Below are 22,540 nucleotides of genomic sequence, written 5' to 3' on the forward strand. Positions count from 1 at the left end.
TCGTGAAAGGTAATGAAAGTTCAGAGGAATTATAGTATTTTGAGAGATCTAATTGTCACTCATATATTTCAGTGAGATTTTATTATCATTTTCCCTCAAATGAAAGGTGGTATTTGATGAATTACGCAAAACACTATAAAAGGCAATAAGAGTTCACTCCTCCCATCTATTTGCAACTCATGAGAGTTAAATCAGTAATTATTTGCAAATAAACAACTAAGATAGACTCTCATTAGCATCATTGTTGTATCCACCACGTACTGTGTCTAAAACCACAAGAATAGTATAAACACATCAATGCACTTACTAATTAATATTGTAAGATCATCATCACCCGCCATCTATAATTTCAAAGGCATCTAGTCTCCCATGTAACAGAACAATCATTTTTTGATGGGCTTAGGTGGTCAAGAAAGGTGCCATTATCTACAAACTCATAAACTATCGAAGGCATTTCGATTTCAAGACAACACCCCAAAAGTTTTACCACATTCTTATGGTTGATCTGGGAAAACACAAATACTTTGTTGATAAAACTTTTAATATTTGGGGGTCTCCTCTAACTCTAGACTTCTCAATGGCAACATGTGTGTTGTTCAACAATGTACCCTTATAAACCGTGCCTTGTCCTCCATGACCAAGGACTCTGCTTCCATCAAAGTTGTCTATGGCATCCTTAAGCTCATTGTTTGTAAAGATCTTGGCCCTTTCAATATATCCTTGTAGTTGAGAAAATTGTTGTAAAAGCAAGTTTCCCCCATTTTGGTCAAAGTTTCTTTGTCTTAGTTGTTTCAAAGTTCTTTGCTTTTGTGCCCAACATAATGCTAAGGGGAGTGTGAAGACAACCAACAAAGCTAAAGTAACAACTACATACAAGCAATAAATTTCAATATGTTATTTTTCTACAAAAAAGTTTAGAATTTTGATTTAAACATTGTGAGGGTGGTAATCTCCTTTGTTTATTTTTTAATCATGCTCTCCAATAGAATCCCAAACCAAACATAAATAAATAAACTATGGTTTGAAGATGGTAGAAAGAGTACTTTCTGACAATGTAATATAGTTAAATAAAGGGTTGAAGGGCAACTTAGGTTCTAAATTATATGTCCAAAAGTGTTTAAGACACTAAAATCATTTTTGGTATAATATCTCTCTCAACTTTTAAAAATGGCACAATATAGGTTTTACTTTTAATAAAAGTTAACCTTGACTGTTTGTTGATCAGAAAATGACATCAAAGAAAAGTTAATTTTTATAGTTAATGGTAGAGGTGACATTACACCATTTTCAAAAAGTTGAGAAAACATTGCACTAAAAATAAGTTTAAAGTCCCAAACATTCCAAGCTAAACCTATAGTTTGAGAGTTGAATTGTTATTTAATACTTAAATAAACAAGCTACTTTTTCATTAGTTTTGAAAAATTTTAGGCTTTTTAAAATTAGAAATTAATCTTTTTGGTTCAATTTTTATTTTCAATTTTAAAAATTTGATCGTTCTTTTTCAATTTTATTTAAGAAAACAACCATGCAAGTTGTTTACAATGTGGATAAACTAAGGACGAAAAACCTTCAGCCTTAATGTCAGGCTGTCCAAGATAAAAAAATCGAATAAAAAAACTAGATACTTAAGTTTATATTGGAAAATGACTTAAAACACCTCCAAAATATGCAAATGATAATTAGGCATCGTAAGATGTGATAATTATTTTCTAGTCCCTAGGGACTTGCTTGACAATGTTTTTGTGAAATAGCATCTTTTTCCTTATAAAGAATATCCTTTGTCTCAGTAAATCATTGACTACTTTGTTTTGGGAATTAACTATTTTGCCTGGGAAAATGACTAGAACATGCTAGCAAACAACAGTTGTTTTGTGCAAATTTTTTAACCAATGAAGTCTAACAACTAAAGAATAGTTACTACTTTCTTTTAAGAAATAGCTACTTTTCTCAAGAAAATGATTAGAACAGAATATAACAAATTATAAGTTGCTATTTTTTTTTATCAATGAAGTCCAACAACAAAAAATTTTGCATAGAGTAATTTGTAGTCTGTTATTCCATTATAGTCATTTTTGCAAGAAAAGTAGTTATTTCCCAAACCAAAGTTGTTGCTGATTTACTAAAATAAAGGATCTTTTTCTTGGAACAAATATGTCATTTCACAAAAATGACATTGGAATCTTGGGGACTAAAAATAATTATTACATTTTGCGGCACCTAAATTATCATTTACATATTTTGGAGGTACTTTGCTGTCAATTTTCCAATTTATATGTGTGATGTATTTTATTCAATAAAACTAATTAATATTTTTAAAATTATTTTAAATTTAAAATATTCTCCTAATACAATTTAATTGAAAAAATACCTTAAATATAAAGTATACAAGTTTTCTTCACAGATTATATAATTCTTGTCAATGGTGTTTTTTATGCCAAATTAAACAGTATATTCATCTTTTGGACCAACAATAATTCATTAATTCTTATTTCATTATTTCAGTATACTCATGACAATCTTACCCATGTTTACATATTAAAATATAGGGGAAATTTTTCATATCATAGGTCTCAAGTAAGGAAAAAATTAAATAATAATATAATAGGTCCTTCAGTTTTAATTTATTTCTTATACTAATGGGTTTTAAAGGGACTTTGGAGCAATTTAAAAAAGTGTGAAATTATTCCACTGCCTTCTTGGCCTCCTTGACCATTGATTTATTGACCGGTTGTCAAAACTACTTTAAAAAAGAAGAAGAAGAAGTCAAATAGCTTGATAAACAAATCCTAATATTGGAACGTATGCTTACCAAAAGGAAGTGTAATGATATGCCAACTCTGATCAGAGTGAACCGCAGTGCTGCAGCCTGAGCCCGGTTCAGTTTCATTGTTGAGGCCATTACCTTGTTGTCCATGTGGACAAGAACATGTGTAGCTTCCATACGTATTGTTGCAAAGTTCCCAATGCTTGCATTTATTCAAGTCTCTTATAAGGCACTCGTCCACATCTGAAATTATATTGTAGAGATGTCATTTCACAATTAATCCTATAGAAAATAGGATTAAAATATTCTCTAAAATTTACTTTTCAAAGTTTCTTAAGTATGTAGATACATCTATATTTCCCTAAAAATTAATATTGCCTCCTATATATCAAAATCAAATGCATCTATGGTCGCTTGCAGTGTGAATACTTAGATTTGGATTCTGTAAGTGTCCCAAATCCTCTCACACAATAAGTGCCCATATTGCAACCGTAAAATTTTATCAACATTTGAAAATTCATGCCTGACGAGAGAAACAAATGAAAAAGCTATTTTTATAAAGATGTATTTTAATCATTTTTCTGCAGTGACATGTATGCTTGAATTATATTACAAGACATGGGAATAGATGTATCTTAATAAGACATCCACAATAAATTTCGATTATAAATCAATGATGATCTCTATATATTGTGCCATATGAGACACTTGTTGTGTTAGAGGATTGGGAACACTCTTTCAATCCGGATCCGTGAAAAAGCTACTCGATCCCTTTTGCTTTGTCAAAGAAGAAGAAGAAGAAGAAAATCATCTTTTTTTTTTTTTTTTTGAAAAGAATGAAGGTGAGAGTAATGTATATTCAATGATAATAACCTTTGCAGCCACCGGAGAGGTAGGGGTTGCCTTCAAACCCTGGTTTACATTTGCAGAAGTAGGAGCCATCGACACTTTGTGATTCTTCGCATCTACTTTCATTAGCTTTGCAGGCTCCACCGCATGATTTCGTCTCATCAACAGCCCACTCGAGAACCACTGTAGATTTGTAGCTTTGCCTTGGATTGTCGATTTCTTCGTAGGAAAAGTTGAGCGATCCGTTCTTGGCAAAAAATAGATAACTGCAATTCTTAAAGAAGTCGTCGCCGGCCATGCCAGTGCTTCGATTGTAAAAAACAATATTATTCGTGTAACCTCTAATAGCTTGCTCAAAGCTAGTCTGACAGCAACCAGATCCACCAGAGCAGTTACCAAATCCCACCGATGATGACCAGTCACTGCACTCCGAGTTGCAGCCGATAAGTCTTTTTATTTCGAGGTCATAGAAGCAAGCGTAGGCGTTACACCCCACGACAATGAAAACGTTCTTTTTATTGGGTATGATAAACTTTGGAGGCACCGGAAGACCACTGCCCCAATAATTGCTTTCTTTGGGATAGCAATCCTCATAAACCACAGCAGAGACGAGCAGTTCACTGGTCTCCCCAGAGATGTTGAGAACTTGGATAGTGCTGTTTTTTCCTAGATAAGGAACGGGGGATCCAGAGGAACTGTTGCAGGTTATAAGGAAATCATTGTCTTTGAAGCAGTCTTTGGTTGTGCCGAAAGGATAAGAGATTTTCACGTCCCCGCACGTGGTATTGCAGCCCGCTTTCTTGGCGGCGGCCGGTGGTGGCGGCGGCAATACCAGTGTGGAGGCTACAGGCTACTAATGACAGTTTGATCAAAAGCAATACAACACTCAAGCCCATGGTTTACCAGTGTGTGTTGATGATAATGCTGTGCATTCTGCTGATCAGGAAAGCCGATGATCACTTATAAGAAGATGTTGACGAAGACTTGATTGCATTTTCGTGGCTCCACAAGTCATTAAAGGTGGAGAGAACATGCAGAACAATTCTCAGAATAAATTTTGAAAATAAGAAACAAAAAAAAAATCATTATTTTTGAAAAATATATATTGGTCAAATAAATGGTGAAAAAATAATTTATTTTATTAACATAATTATCATTTATGAAAGTAGACGGGCCTATTTAGCTACCTGTTTTTAGAACAGTTTTTTATTTTGAAAAACTATTTAAAAATGTGTTTTCTATTATCTATTTTAAAAAATTATTTTAAAAAATAAAAATCCTTTGTTATTTTTTATTTTAAAAATTATAGGAAATACAAAAAATATCATATTTTCATTAATCATAATTATATTACTAAAATAAAACAATAAAAGATGTTCTAGTTTTTTTAGTTCTTCAAGACAATTTTTATTATTTTTTTCAGAATAGATAAGAAAAACATATTTTCAAACAAGTTTTTTTATTTTTATTTTCAAAATAAAAAACCGTTGTGAAAACAAATAATCAAATGAGAGACTTTGACCAATAACGCAACAGGGAAGGAGCTGGGTTACGCATGTAAGAGAGGATTTGGGCAAGTCAAGTCTCTGGATGTGGGTACTGTGGCCCCACCTCATTATGAGTTGGGACCATCCATCACCATATAATTCTGAAATTAATTTGGATTTTTCGTATAATTATTTTAGGCTCATAGTCTCCGACAATATATTAAAGTTTTAATTTTCTATCATTATAGTTTGTCACAGTGTTAAAACCGATAATATTTTGTTCTTTGAGGTGGGAGGCAAACTTTGATGCTAGTAATGGCCGGTTTGATTTCTATTTTTTAAAACTACTTTTTATTTTTAAAAAAGTTAAAAAAACTCAGTTTTAATAAATGTTTTGAATTTAATTATTTTTAAAACTATTCTCATTTTTTGTTTTTAAAAGAAAAAAATGGAAATATATTAAAATTATTTTATTTTTCTTATTTTCAAAATACACTATATTTAATTATTAAAAATATTATTAGTTTGAGCAACTTTTATCACAAGTTACTATCATTAATAGCCTCCAGTACGTCAAGTAATTGCTGGGATTCATTCCCAATTGATGTAGTGGAGTTTTCTCCACCTTTTCTCTTTCTAACAAAAAAAAAAAACCCTACCGCAAACATATTTTTTAATTCTAAAGCCAATTTTAAATTAACATAATCAAATAGATTTTCATTTCATTTTGTTTTAAAAATAATTTTAAAACCTATATTAGAAAACAAGATTTAAAAAAAAAGAGAGAGAATAGGCACCTAACACGCCCTAAATCTCTATGATTCGACTCATCTAAGTAAACTTTTTTTCACCAAAAAAATATTACTCTTTTGATGACAAACCATTGAGCATTCCATAACCGATAGCTTGAAATCCGAATCATGGTCAAGCCTTAATTGGGGAAACAATATTTTCCAACATAATTTTTTTTTGTTAATGACAATTGAATTTGAGACTTTGCATAAGGATATTAAAGGTCTATTTAATTTCCATTTTCCATTTTTTAAGTACTCATTTGTATAGGTATTATGCTACAAAATGATTTCAAAATATATTCTTGGTGCTTTTAAATGGAAGATAATGAAAATAATTGAGTGAGTGGAATAACATTCATAATCACGTGCATGACAAAATTCCAACTATCACAACTTTTCATGACTAATTAGCTATAACCTTTGAGTATTTAATTAACTCATATTTTTATTTATCATCTATTCATAAAAAATTGAGAGAGGTATAAGTTCACTATAGTAATTAAATTTTAATATATTACTCCTGAAATACCTCGAGAAAAAGCACTAAAGTAAATCTAAACTTAGGTTACCATATGAAGAAAAAATTATCATATAGGAGCACCATTAGTTTTCCTTTTGAATTTTTTTATTACTTAAAATATCTTTCGATTATAAGCAATCATATTTGATGCATAATAAGGCACTAGATATAAGCTTTTTCTTTAAATTTTTTAAAATAGTGAATCATCTCTTAAAAGGCAAAAACTGACATAGAAAGTTTTTAAAATTTATATTCCTCTCTTTCTTGTTCTTTTCCACCTGTTTCCTCTTATATGGGAGGAGTTTCTTTTTTAAAATCAAAAGGAGAAAAAAAATCCTTTCTTAATCATCGTATAAGCTTTCAACCAAACCTATATATTTTTGTCATATTTTTTTAATATAAAAAGCTACGGTTAGAGATCATATATAGAAGAGACAAAGAGATAAATCAAGGGTTGGGAGTGAAGGATTCAAACCTAGTTCATCTTATTCTCAAGACATGATTAAGTACTAAATATAAGTGCCTCTTTTAATCAACAAGATTCAAATCTAGTTCATCACATTACGAAGGATTAACGCCTTTTGCCAGACCCAATTTAATTACTGTAATTATGGTGTACATGTTTGTTTTTGCGTTTCCAGAAGCTGACAATAATGTAATTCTTTGTGAACTGGCCACCTTATATATGAGGATTCAAGTCTTTGTCGCTTTATGCCTATTGGGTTAAGTTTGCAAGACATTTGGCGGAGTGATTAAGCCACATATACTCTTTCCAATCTTATTTATTATAACATATTTGGAGGAGTGGTTTTGTGGTTTTTCAAGGCACTACATGATACTAATTAACTATTAGAAAAATATAATTTAATTGTGTATCCATGATTGAATAATATAGGGCTTTTGCCTATTTTCACCAAAAAGAAAAATATGATTTAATGAGAGAATTTAGTGAGAGGAATGTTTTATTCCTTCCTAAAAGGTCAAATTAATGAGGAATGTTACGAGAAATTGCAACTTTTTCATCCAATATAATATTAGCGAGGAAAATGATTTTTAAATTTAAATTGAGTCGTTAATAATTTCAGTCGTCCGTCTCATTATTAGTCTGACTATTTGGTTCTTAAAACATTGCCACCATCCTACTCAGATTTGAATTTGGTGAATGTATAGACCTGCAATCATCTAATTTCACTTTGTAGAATTAATAAAATAAAACGTTATGATTTTAAGAGAAGACTTGCACAAGTCATGAGAGTATTTTGGGATATTTCCACTCTTGTCTCTTCTTCCTTCATAAGAAGAAAATTTTGATCACCTTATAACATTTCTCTTGCTGGCCAATGTGTGGCCTAAAAGAGTTGGACTATCATCATTATCTGTTATGGAATTAATACTCTTAAATCTTAATAGTTCGCTATTATAAACTTTTTAGCATTAGAGGGATTCCAATATTTTTTTTTTGATTTTATTGGTAAGACTTAAACAAAAAGACTCTAATTAAAAGATGATAAGCTTCTTATGATTCACTCCAACCCGTATTAGTATTAAAGCAATGTTTCTATTGCATGGGCTCATTTTCTTTGTCTTTGAGTATTATTGATGCTTTGTTTTTGTTATTTTGATGACAAACCAATAAGTATTTGAACAACTAACTAATTTAAATTCTAGTCAGGTCAAGATCATACGGAAAATATTTTTATGAATGATTTTTTTTATTAATAATAAGACTCAAACTTTATACATATTTTAATGGTGTTTCTCTCACCAAAATTTAATGGAAGATAAAAGGAGACATTTATAATAAAAATTTAATGATTTAACTTATAAATATGATAAAAAAACATCCTCTCTCTCCACCTTATAAATACAATTGAAGGAAATATCTCTATTATTATATTGTACATAGGCTCATGTTTCTATCTTCAATTACTAAGGGAGCTAGACATTGATGAAGAGACTTGCTCATTGCACGGCTGTGACAAGTCATTAAATATCGACAGCTTGAAGATGAAGTTTCACAGATGCAACAAAAATGAGAGACTCAATGATCAAATCTCCTACTCATTCAATATTCCACACCAAAATTAGGTATTCAATGAATGATATATGTAACATCCCAACAATTTTAATGCGGGATTAATAAATTAATTGAAAGTAAATTAGTAAATTGATTATTGAATAAGTTAATCATACTTCTAGAACACCAATGAATTTATTGGAATGTTAGACAACCTTAGGATTGAGCTAAGATGGATATTTGGCCAACCGGGCCCAAATGAAGGACCAAAATCACGAGTTGGGCCTTTGTATGATCTGTCACAAAGAATGCACCATGCATCACGACAGACAGTGCAAAGTTTGGTTAAATGAAACGTGATTGGGGCCTGAACAGATAAGGAAGAAAACGGGAGAACTTGAGGGAGCACAACATTGGGAGAGCTACGATTTGTTTTGGGAGCTTCTAGGAGGAGATTTGCATTGTGGTCAAAATGATCGTGCAAGTCCAAAATCTGCAAGCTTCAATTGCCTTCGTTGTCTACAGTAGCGGAACCAGAGCAGTAAGTGTGGGAGGGCCAATTCAATTTTATTGTATATTTGGATTAAGATATTTGAACTTTTATTATTAATTCAAAAAAAATTTATAATATAATTGATAAAATTTTTAAGATAATAAATCATAAATAAACTTAAAAAAATCAAAAGGAAAGATATCATCTTTACTATTTTAATATATTAACATTGAAAATTTTCAATAATAAATTTTGCCGAAAATTGAAGAAAAAGGTTTTCAAAGAATATATAAAAAGGAAAAACTTATATATTTAATATAATTGTTTTCAATTAAATAAAAACATGTATATTCTGTGTAGATTATGTATTTCATAACATACTCTTGTTATTAATATTATTAATATATTTAAATTCAGTTATTTTGATTTGATTAGATAAAAGTATATCGGGTATATAAGGCTAAGTACCCAAGTATCGTCCCATAAAAAATTCATACTTTTATGATTAAAAGAAATTAATAATGTATTCATATTTTTATCTACTATTACCTATAGAGATAAAGAGAGGTAAATTAAAATAATTGATGTTGAAGTAGAGATTTATTTTATTAAGTGGAAAGACAACATAAAGCAACCAGCAGGTGTAAGAAGTGAGAAATTCAAAGTGAAAATATTAAGGTAAAAGTCAAAACTGAAAATTCATGGGTCAAAACTATAATTTTCTCCTTTTAAAAACCATGCCCCATTACATATAGTAAAAAAAAAAAGAAAAAAAAAATCTTTGGGGGGGGGGGGGGAGGGAACAAGCATCACCTGGGTCCGCCCCTGATTGTCTTGGAGCCTGCATCAGAACAAAATTCATGAAATAGGCTTATCATTTACGGCCAAAAAGATAAAATACATAAGCTTCTAGAGACGAAATCTAGCTTTACACAAACCTTATATATCACGATGGAGTACTTGATTCACATGGCAATAATGAAGCCGCGTCAAAAGCTGTCTCACGTAACACTTAAGCAAGAAGAAGCGAGTCAGTGTTTAAAATGAATCACTACCACAATTATTAATTTGATTTAAACAATATTTGGAGCCATACCTTGATCTGGGGAACTGTAAATCTCATCCCAGGTCGATCTGCAAGACCAGTCAAACCATGGTCCATGTATTCAAATACCATATAGATACCACCTTTATATTTGTAATGATCTCCAGCACAAAAAAATACAAACAAGTTAAGATTCCTTGGACAAAGAAACTAATAGGAATTTGACAGAATTATCTTCACATACAGTGGAATGATCATAGAGCAAATTAGGCACTGCTGTGCTAATTGTTAAGGAAGTAATTAGCTAATAGTGAAAATAGACACCTGGCTTCCCTTGCTGGTCTATCTCAGGGCTTGGGGATAAAAAGACCAGTCATTTTAATAACAAGAGGAAAATTATATAACAACAAACATTTAGATATTTAAAAACTTTACCTGGAGATGTCTGTAATAACTCAGGAATATAAAAAATTTTAACGAATTAAAATTATGATCAAGTGTTTTGTGTATATTTTTTATAAATTTTGGAGACGCAACAAGAAAGGTTGAGTCTAACGGCAACGAGAAAGTTATGGTTCGATTCTTCCTGGTACGCAAGAGGATCATTTTATTATTTATTCTTTCAGATTTAAGAAATTACTAAAATGCCCTGAAAAATATATAAGAATAACAAGGATCAGATGTATCTCTTCCCCTTCATTCTTCTGAAAGCATCACAGAGAGAGAGAGAGAGAGCCTGGATCCCTCCATCATTCCTCTTCCTCCGTCCTTCCAATCGCCGGCGAAGGTACTGTGAGAGTCGCCGTTCGTCCGCCACTGTGGTAGTTCTATGAGCTCGCAATCTTCACCTTTAGGTGCCGTCGATTTCTTCCTCTTTCATCCGTATGGTGCTGTGGTGCTTCGAACCCTTTCTCCATTCCTTCTGTACGTCGCCGGTGTGTACACAGCAGTTGTTTCCGTCGCTGGTGGAGGTTTGATTCGCTGGTCGTTCTCCTCCCCTGTTTCGTGTCGCAACCCTTCTTCGTCATCTTCATGTTCGGTCACTGCAATATTGGTGGAGGGAGCTTAGATCTCCTCCCTTCTTTCCTCTTTGCTTTATTGGTGAGCCAACTTCCACTCTCTTCCTCGCCAAATTTGAGTATGTTTTGCGATTGGGTAGTTGCTAAAATTTTGATTAGGAATTGATTGCTGAAATTTTGAAAATTTTCTTCATTATTGAATGTTCTAACAAGCTTAAATTGAATATTAAGAATTTCACTTTTGATACGTAAATATATATATATATATATATATTGTGGCTGAATAATGAATATGTGTTTAGATTTGGTATTTTTTTGAGTTTAAATTGATTTTAGTTGAAAGAATGAAATTTAAAAAGTTTGGTAAATTTATATAGATGTTTGGAAAATTTTTGGGGAAGATATTTATAGGATAAGATGGTTATTGTATGATTTAAGTTTGAATACACACAAGATATTTGATGAATTGTTTGATTGGAGAAAGTTAGTTTTTGGTAGCAAATGAATGCAAAATGTGTATCATTGTTGAGTATATTGTTTTAGTAGGTAATTATTCTCTGTAACACAAGGTTTAAAGTGTAGTTAGAAAATTTTGGAGGTCAATAATTCAAGAACCAAGTTTGTTGGTTCTTCTGTTAGCTTTTGAGTTCAAATAGAGTGCTTGATAAAATGTCTGAAGAATGAAGTTTATGAAAATTAAATATACACAATTGATAATATTAATTATATCATAATAGAAGTTGTTATTTTCTATAGGTATGCTTGAAAACTTTGAGTGTTGTTTATATATGTGTTTGCCAAAGATTTATTGATTAAACTCAATATAGCATTTTATTTGTAAAAGGTTTTTTTTTTGTCAAATATTTGTGAAAGATTGATGTTGAGATTTTCTTTTCCAATCCTCTAAATTTGTTGGATTGAAGAATTTTGGATTTGTAAAGTATATAAAAGAAATAACAATATTTAATTGGGCATTAGGGAATTAAGGCATAAACAATATTACAAATATAACTAATAAATTATATATTTGAGAATGTTAAGGCAAGTGTATAACATTTCAATTAATTTATCAACAAAATTTTTATTAGAATACTATTTTTCTTAAATAGATCATGTGTACTATTTTAAATGTTGACTAATTTACTGACTAAGTTACTTAAGTTCATGAAGTTATAGTATGTAGGGTGAAGGTTAGGCGAATTTCTTTACATGTATGCACATTCTCATGCAAAAGATACTTTTTAGATTTAAGACAATGTTTTTACAAGTTTCAGTAATCTTTTATTTGATAAACATTGGCAACCTTGGAAATTATTCATGAAGAAATTTATAAGACAGTTATGAATTTTCATATTAAGAAAGATTTATATATTAAATGATTTATACGAGTTTGATATTGAAAAGAGAAAATTATACTTTTGATAATGATTATTTTCTCACGTGTTTAACAATGGATTTCAAGAAGATTATATGCAAAACACTAGTTGTTAATGGCAATTCTGTTAGTCATTGGCACGCCATGGTTATAACTAATTAGTTTGACTTTTGTGAGCATCATACTCACGTTTGTTCTTTGCGGGTCTCATATCATGTTTGATTTTGAGGCTTCGAGCTGTGTTTAGTTATTATTACCCTCATGGATTGTGTTTCTGTGTTTATTTCCATAGTTTAAACTACGTTTGCTTACTTGCTCTCATAAATTGTATGTCCAAATTTTTTTCATGACATAAGTTGCTTTTGATTATTTACCCTCATAAACCGTGTATCTATCTTTGTTACCTGTTCTGCAAAGTTATTAGAACATTATTTTTTAATTGATTTGTGAATATACACTTCATTAATTTTAAACATTGAATGCTACTATTTTTATTTATTTACTTAATCTATTTTATTTCACAAGATCAAGTGTTATGGCAGTTTTGTTATTGTAAATCTAATAGTTCAATATTTTTAAAGTTATATAGAATCTCTTGATCTTCAAGATAAGTGATTATATTATATTGAATGTTCTCTCTTTAATTTGTATATAATTACTTGAGTTTACTCATCTTAATTCTTTTAATTTTATTATTGGGATGTTAGGAAAAGTTTATTTTTGGTTTCAATTAATATGTTGCCGGCCTTGTACCTCTACTTGAACATTGTAAAGTTGATTACAATTGGAAGTTGAAGCACTATTTCAATTTCAATTAATCTTTATTTGATGTAGAACCTAAAATTTTTGTATTATATTTTATAAATTAAGTTTTAAGTGCTCCACGGAGATCATAAACAGGATCCTTATGTTATTAAGTGATGTCATAAGACTTGTTGACATGGAGCAGGACTCTTCCTTGATTAAATTGAGTTGACTTATAGATATTTTTTTTTTCTTAGAGATTTTATTTATAGTAAAGATGTTGTAGAAAATTTTATAGGAAATTTGCAACTAAAAATATATTAATATTATTAAAAGAATTCTATTCTATAGGAGCAGTGTGTTTGTGGTTAAAAATAAGATGTTTTCTATTTAAATGCTTAAGGGATGTGGATTTTATGTCGGTCATATCTTGATTTTCTGGACTTAACAATGTCACAATCTCTTTCAACTTAACATTTTCATGGTGTAATTTCGTCAGAATTTTAATTTCACGAATGGCAGTTATAGGAAACTGCAACAAAAATCAATTATTCAGGGAAGAACCTTGTGATACAAACTTGGTAGCAGACAAGTGAACAACTAATAATACTTTCTCAATTATGAAGTGTAGACTTGAAATTCTCATCGTGAAAAGATCAACTGGATTGTAAACAAAATTATCTTATGCACCCATAATAGAGTGAATAACATTCAGCAAGGTGATCAAAGAGATCTCTCATTGTCCATTCTTATTTTCTTCAAAGCAACAGTGTCACCTATTCTGATTTCTCTAGCCATGTACAAAGGTATAGATCAGCTCCTTCTTGCAGTATCAGCAATGAAGAATACACCCAGAAACAAGATATTTTGGAGCAGAAATAGGCTAACAACTCTACCTGCAGGCTATGACTCAAGCATATGCCTTAAAAGGGAAATTTAAGAATATAAAATATTACAAAGCAAAAAGTTCTAACAGTGCAATTCTTACACCTACAACTCAAAGTATGTTTCTTTGGGAGTTGAAACCTATAACAAGTAATTGGTGTCTTCCGATTCCAAATCTATAATAAGTTGGAACTTATTATGGGACACACAATGTATTACAGATGTATCATCATTACTCTTCAAGCGGGTTATTCTATTCCACCTCTTAAAAAGAAAAGAACTTAAATCAAAATGCTTAGTATAGAACTTCTACTGTGAAACCTTGCCCAATGATTGTGGCTATTCTCCCTCTCCCAACAAAGCTATTGCAAAACTGTATACATAACTGGTTGCATACACTTATACTAATTCTATAGGAGTCCAATCATGATAAATATTGTGATTCGGAAAGCACGTCTTAATTACGAATCATAAAACATATCAAACTATAAGATTTAGTGACGATTGAAAAATAGCTGAAATATAATAATGTTACTTATGTATCCTTGTAATGTAGACACAATGCTAAAGATAATAAATCTGATTCATAAGTTAAGATGGTGAATGCATTGGACAACAAAACTCATCCAGAAACCTCTTAAATTATCAAGTAGTCAAATACCCCATCCAGCAACTAAATAAAACTTGCGAACTGAATGCAGTCCTCGAGTACAAAGGCAAAACATCGCAAATAGACCTGATTTTGGGTTGGGACAAGGGCCTGACTTTTGCCAAATTTCAAAGGTCCCGCACCTAAAGCGCTCTTGAGAACTCACGGCAATTTGGGTTAGGCTAATGGCCTGACTTTAGCTAAATTTCTAAGGCCCAACGTCTAAAGCCCTCTTGAGAGCTCACAGCAAAGGCCAAAACATTATAAAAGCTCATCTGAAGGTGGTGAAGGGCAAAAGACAATTAGATTAAAATAGTTTATTAAGGTGCTTGATAATTTATAGCAGGGGTTAAGGACAGTTCTAAAGAGTACAGACCTATTAGTTTATTAGATTAACATATTTTTTTACATGTTTGAAAGTGGATTTCGAGAGAACTATATGCAGAACATTGATTGTTAATGACAGTTACATTTGTACTTAGCACGCCATAGTTATGACTAACTAGTTTGACTTTTGTGAGCATCGCAACCACATTTGTTATTCATGGGTCTCATGCCTATGTTAGATTTCAAGGCTTCAAGTCATATTTGGTTAGTATTATCCTTGTGTACTGTATATCCACGTTTATTTTCACCACTTACTACATTAGGTCACTTATCCTCATAGACTTTGCGTCCATCTTTATTTTTGTGGCCTAAACTGCTTTTGATTATTTATCCTCGTGAATTGTATGTCCATGTTTGTTACCTAATCTATAAAGTCCTCAGAGTATTAGTTTTTAATTGATTTGTCAATATACACTTCATTAATTTCGAACAATAAATGTTACTATTTTTATTTATTTACTTAATCTATTTTATTTCACAAGTTTTAAGGCTGTTGTGTTATTATAAATTTAATAGTTCAATATTTTTGAAGTTATATAGAATCTCTTGATCTCCAAGATCAATGATTACATCATATCTAATGTTCTCCCTTTGATTTGTATATATTTACTTGAGTTTACTCATCTTGATTCTTTTAATCTTATTATTAGGATGTTTTTCATTAAAAAAAATTATTTTTGGTTTCAAATAATATGTTACTAGCCTTGTACCTCTAGTTGAACATTGTGGGGTTGATTAATGATTACCAATTGGAAATTGAAGAGCTATTTTGATTAATCTTTATTTGTTGTAGAACCTAAATTTATGCATTATAATTTATAAATTAAGTTTTAGGTGTTCCACATAGACCATAAGCAGAATCATTACCTAATTGTGTGATGTCGTATGACTTGTTAAATTGAGTTGACTTGTTGGCACAAAAGCAGCCTTCCCTTATGCCAAAGGGATACGGGATGGTCACGTCCCCACACTTGGTATCACAGCCTCGTTTTGATTCTTGTGCTGCGACCACAGGCACAAGAGTGAAGACAATTCGTGCCAGTTTAAAAGCAATAATGCACTCAAACCCATTGTTCAAGCTATGTGATGGTAATTCTCTCTGATGGACGATTCCAGAGAGCTAACAAGGTATTTACTTAGTACATGATATAGATTTTGTGTCACCACAATTTATGAATCGGCCCCACCAACAAGACAAGATTCAGTAAGATAAGATACTACTTTTTTTTTTCCCCCTTTTGTCGAAGATAAGATAAAATACTATTTAGAGCAAGTAATTTAAATGAGTCATATTTATTGAAACCAGATTTATTTAAATCAGATTTAAAATACTTGAATGGATGAACATATAAAAAAAATTCATATAACTAAACTTGATCCTAACACTCATCTAACTTTTGATTTATTTGGCCAGACATAAATATCCAAAATTTTAAATATTATTTTATTTTTTAAGTCAATTTCAAGTTTTATTTTAAAAATTAAGATTTCCAATTTTTACATAATTTTAATTTTATTTTTTTTCTTTTGTCGAAGATAAGATAAAATACTATTTAGAGCTAGTAATTTGAATGAGTCAAATTTATTGAAATCAGATTTAAAATACTTGAATGGTTGAACATATAAAAAAAATTCATATAACTAAACTTGACCCTAACACTCATCTAACTTTTGATTTATTTGGCCAGACATAAATATCCAAAATTTTAAATATTATTTATTTTTTTAAGTCAATTTCAATTTTTATTTTAAAAATTAAGATTTCCAATTTTTACATAATTTTAATTTTAATTTATTAATAATGAAAAAAGAATTCAGGTTAAAGTTTGGCCCCGATATCTTTGGCTTATTCGGGTAGTCCAACCCAAGTGCAGAAAATTGTCTCACCTCCTAAACCCAAATCGAAATTTTTTCATCACTTCCTGGAATTTCATCCCATGGTGGGTTTCTAGAAGACTTGGACAAGTCAAAGTCTTCGGGGGATACTTCTACTCTTCTTCCTACATGAGAAGATAAATTTGCATCACCTAACGTTTCTCTTGCTGGCCGATGTGCAGCCAGAAATAGTTGGATTATCATCTTTATCATCGTCATCATCTACATTATTGTGGAATTAATTTGGATCTTTTATAATTATTTTATTAGACTCTTAAAAGATCCATATAGAGTTTCTTTTTTATCATTTTATATGTGCTAAAATCATTTTTTCAGGCTTTATTTTAGTTATTTTGATTTTTGATAGATGACAAACCTCTAGTATAGATTATTAGGGGAGAGGGGTCTCTTCACTTCTTTTTCCTCCTTTTCTTTTCATTTCTCAATCAACATCATTGATTTTATTTTATTAAGTGAGTTTATTTTAATTATAAATTTAATGAATGGTGATGATTAAGAAATGGAGTGAAAAGAAGGAAAACGAAGTGGAGAAACACTCACCCCCATTATTAACTCATGGAGTCAACCTTAATTATGAGGGATTTCAATATTTTTTATTTTAGTGGTTAGACTTAAATACTTTTGCTTAAGAGATGATAAGTTATGATTCACTCCAACCTATGCTAGTATATATAAAGCAATATTTCTATTGCATGGGCTCATTTCCTTTTATCTTTGAGTATTATTGATACTTTCCTTTTGTGATTATGACGACAAATCTTTCAAGCATCTAATACTCCCTCCAATCTCTATATGGGGTGTTTTCTAGAAAAAAATTCATGATTTTTAATATAATATAAGATACTTAATAGAATGTTAATTATGCTTTTTCAATATTATTCTTATTAATGAGACTCAAACTCTTAAGACTTTGTTTAAGAGATGTTAAATCTGTAATCACTCACTCTAGCATTGATTAGTATTAAATAGCACTCTTTTGGTTTTATTTAACTATAAATCACTTTTAATATGTTTAATTAAAATTAAGGAAAATCTTAAAACACATTAAATTTATTTAAAAATTTAATAAGTTTCTAACTTTGTTTCTATTATATATATATATATATATATATTTCGATAACGCATTACTTTCTCTCACCAACATTTAATGGAAGGTAAATGAAAAAATTTGTGATAAAATTTTTATAATGTATAGACTTATAAATAAGATCATAACAATTTTCTTTCTTTGTCTTATATATAAGACTGGAGGGAGCATCTCTATTATTATATTGTACCTAGGTTAATATCTCTATCTTCAATTCCTAAGAGAGACATTGGCGAAGAGACTTGGTCATTGCATTGACTCAAACAAGTCATTATCAAGAGCTAAAAGATGAAGATCAAGTTTCACTAATACAACAAAAGTTGGGAGACTCATCGATCAAGTCTCCTTCTTGATCGATATTCCATGCCAGAATAAGGCAACGAATGATCCTCAAATTAGTTAGGCCAACTTGCATTCCACAGCCTAGCAACATCCACATAAAATCCCATGACTAATAAAATCCCAACTATCTTTTCATATATAAATAACTAAGCTAGGCAGACGTAGGACCCGGGATTAGTAGGGCAGAGAATATAAAATAATAAAAGATAGTGTAAATTTATATTACCTAAAAAAGAATAATATAAATTTAAAGTTAACATGTTAAGTGTTTAAAATATACTGAACTCAAGTGAAATATCAAATGCTTAATTTTTTTAAAACATAAATATGTTTTTATTTTGAGTTTAAAGGGTTCAAAATTATTGGAGTTGTGGGTGTAAATTTTTAAAAGTTATAATACGTGCTTATAAATTTTGCCAAGTTGAGTGGGGGCTTTTGTTCACCCTCACCTCAACCTAGGTCCACCAAAGCAACTTTGAATATATATTTAGTTCAGGTTTTCCATTTTTTTAATCTTCTATACATCTTTGGTTTTCCAATGGCATTACTGTTATTTTATTTCCCACAAAATTTAGACACACAAACGTTAATATTACATGCAGGCACATAAACTTTCAGTTTTCATCTCCTTTCTTTTATGCTCCTATCATTTATCATAAAATATTTTCCTATTAGTTTATTTTTCAAGGTATTTTAAATTAATGGCATCATTCATAATATTTTCTACAACACTTAGACACTAATATAAGGAAAATGAAAACCACGCTACAAACACGTGATATTTATGCAATGAGATACAATTTTTTAGATAGATTATGATCAAAGGAACAAAAATTTGAACCTGAGGTAATTATATAGCTAAAAGTGTGCTTTCCCACTAGCATCTCTCTCTCTCTCTCTCTCTACACACACACACACACACACAATTAATTAAGGGGAAAATGTCAATTCCAATACAAAATGATCCCAAGTATTCTCTATCATCACTTAATTGGTATGGATGATATAACCATGGATAGGTCTCTTGTAATTTCTATTTCATTGCTTCATAAGCACAATATATCACAAAAGATATCCACCGATCTATATCATTTTTCCCGGCAAACACATACAAAAGTAAAATAAACCCTTATAAATACCAACAGTGTCTCAATTAAGGATAAATTCAGTTTTTTTTTCATATATATTCTCAAGTCCTATACTAACTTCAAGAATATTGAGCTAATTCAAGAAGACCAAACCAGCACTCAGCCTAAGAGAACAAAGTTAACAAATTAACGTCAATGCTTTATCCAGCCACGGATAAAGAATGACAAGTAGCAGTGTAGCCACCTATTCCTTTTTTCTCATTGTAAGTCTAAGTTGGGAGAATGACAAGCAAATACCTTTAAATATGCAAATATATAATAAATAAATACCATAAAATGCGATAATTATTACGTACTCTCTTGACACTTGTCTGACATTTTTCTTTTTATTTTTTATTTTTGCAAAACAACATATTTGCCCTCAACTACTAAAAATTAGCAACAAGTTAAGATTGGGAAATAATTACTTTATTTGGAGAAGTGAATAAAATGGAATAGCAAATGACAATGGTCTCTCTACAAATTTATTTATTAGCAAAATCAAAAGACTAAAATCAGTTAAGATTAGGAAATGACTACTATATTTGGAGAGATGATTAAAATGAAATAGCAAATGACAAATGCCGCTTTGCAAAACTATTTATTACTAAAAATGAGTGACAAGTTAATATTGGGAAATGGTTACTTTTTTGAGAAAATAACTAAAACAGAATGGTAAATAATAAATGCCTCAATGAAAATTTATTTATTAGTAAAGTCCAAGCACTAAAAATCAATGACAAGTTAAGATTGGGAAATGACTAATATATTTTGTTTGAAAAATGACTAAAACATAACAGTGAAATGTTCTGAAGTATATTTTTTTAGGGGTAAATCGTTTTTTCACATTTAAACTAAATTATGACAGGTAAGTCACCAAAGACTATAAAATAATTATCACAATATTTCAAAGTACTTATTTGTCATCTCATATTTCAAGAATATTTTTTTGTCATTCTCCCTTCTAAATTAAGGCCACCTAATAATCAATCTTGTAAGCCACCTCATACCATTCTCCATTGAATAAATTCAATTTACATTACCAAACTACTTAAAAGACCCCCGAATTGTTTGATTTCTCTTTCTCTCTCTCAGTTTTTATGGCAACTTATTTAGTTTTTAAAAGGACTAGAAAGCTTCAAGAAATACATTTGTGTGTGCGCGTGTAACTAACACATAGGAATATATGGAATACAGTGTATGCCATTTCATTAAGAACTGTCCAAGCTAATACAAGAAAGAAAAACAAACTAGAACTCCAACATTAAATAAAAGGTGGTATTTGATAAGAGATATACAGAACATTATTGTGAAAGGTAATAAGAGTTCAGAGGAATTATGGCATTTCAAGAGACCTAATTGTCATTCATATATTTCGATGGGATTTTATTGCCATTTTCCCTTAAATGAAAGGTGGTTTTTGATTAAAGATACATATGCAAAACATTATCAAAGGCAATAAGAGTTCATTCCACCCATCTATTTGCAACTCATGAGAGTTAAATCATTAATTACTTGCAAATAAACGATTGAGATAGACTCTTACCATCATTATTATATCCGCCTCTTACTCTGTTTAAAACCACAAGAATAGTATAAACACGTCAATGCACCTATTAATTAATACTATAAGATCATCATCGCCCACCATCTATAATCTCAAAGGCAACTTGCTTTTGAATGCTATCATAGCTAGTAACTGAAATACTCGCACTAGTACTCCCATATCCATTATTATAAAATTGACCAAGTAAGTATTCACTTTCTTCTGCCATCACATCCTTGTCTTTCCCTTGAAGATGCTTTCCCACTGCCATTAGGCCTTGTAATTCCATTGCTACTTCCTTCATTGTTGGCCTTTCCTCTCCACTAACTCTAATGCACCTTTTTGCCAATAAGGCTACTTCCTTCAATTGTTGTGCATTCTTCTTTTGGTCTAGCACTCGCTTATCAAGAATTTCCCATAGGCGGTCTTCTCTTAATGAAGACACAAACTGACTAGCTAACACATTGTTGAATTCAAATGCTCTTTTCCTAGTGAGTAGTTCCACAAGCACAATCCCAAAACTGTAAACATCACTCTTTTCATTCAACTGGCCTGTTTGGAGGTACTCTGGATCTAAGTATCCTATTGTTCCTTGGATCACAGTGCCAACTTGGGCTTCATCAAGATGGACAAGTCTTGAAGCTCCAAAATCAGACACCTTTGCTCTGTTGTCATGGTCTAATAGTATGTTTGCAGATTTAATATCTCGATGGATGATTGGAATAGAAGCTGCAGAGTGTAAATATGAAATGGCTTCAGAAGTCTCTGTAGCTATTTTTAATCGAGTCTCCCATGTAATAGAAAAATCATTTTTTGATGGGCTTAGGTGGTTAAGAAGGGTGCCATTGTCTACAAACTCATAAACTAATAAGGGCACTTCTGTTTCAAGACAACACCCTAAAAGTTTGACCACATTCCGATGGTTGATCTGGGAAAGAACAAATATTTCATTGATAAAACTTTTAATATTTTGGGGATCCCCTCCAACTCTAGACTTCTTAGTGGCAACATGTGTGTTGTTCGACAATGTACCTTTAAAAACCGTTCCTTATCCTCCACGACCAAGGACCATGCTTTCATCAAAGTTGTTTGTGGCATTCTTAAGCTCATTTTCTGTAAAGATCTTGGCCCTTTCAGTATATCCTTGTCGTTGAGAAAATTGTTGTAAAAGCAAGTTCCCCCCATTTTGCTTAAAGTTTCTTTCTCTTAGTTGTTTCAAAGTTCTTTGCTTTTGTGCCCAACATAATGCAAAAAGGAGAGTGAAGACAACCAACAAAGCTAAAGCAACAACTACATACAAGCAATAAATTTTGATATGTTATTTTTCTACAAAAAAAAAAGTTTTGAATTTCGATTTAAACATATGTGAGGGTGGTAATTAATCGCCTATGTTTATTTTTAATCATGCTCTCCAACAAAATCCTAAACCAAACATAAATAAATAAACTATGGTTTGAAGATGGTGGCAAGAGTACTGTTTGACAATGTGATATAGTTAAATAAAGGGTTGAAGG

General features: G+C 30.8%; 1 protein-coding gene across 1 annotated transcript in view; it reads right to left on the minus strand.

Annotated features, from left to right (window-relative positions):
* Nucleotides 1-22,540, minus strand: part of LOC129317322 (cell division control protein 2 homolog 2-like) — a gene marked incomplete at its 5' end in the record, with an annotated part of 53,313 nt that overhangs the window by 4,480 nt on the left and 26,293 nt on the right. The window contains 3 exons of the mRNA XM_054961668.1: nucleotides 10,021-10,130; nucleotides 10,294-10,331; nucleotides 13,560-13,639. Of these exons, the coding sequence (XP_054817643.1) occupies nucleotides 10,021-10,130; nucleotides 10,294-10,331; nucleotides 13,560-13,639 (228 nt within the window). The remainder of the gene's footprint in view (nucleotides 1-10,020; nucleotides 10,131-10,293; nucleotides 10,332-13,559; nucleotides 13,640-22,540) is intronic.

This window comes from Prosopis cineraria, unplaced genomic scaffold (genome assembly GCF_029017545.1).
Source record: "Prosopis cineraria cultivar Desert tree isolate PC_DT_omini unplaced genomic scaffold, ASM2901754v1 PC8, whole genome shotgun sequence".
In the NCBI taxonomy this organism is placed as follows: Eukaryota; Viridiplantae; Streptophyta; class Magnoliopsida; order Fabales; family Fabaceae; genus Prosopis; species Prosopis cineraria.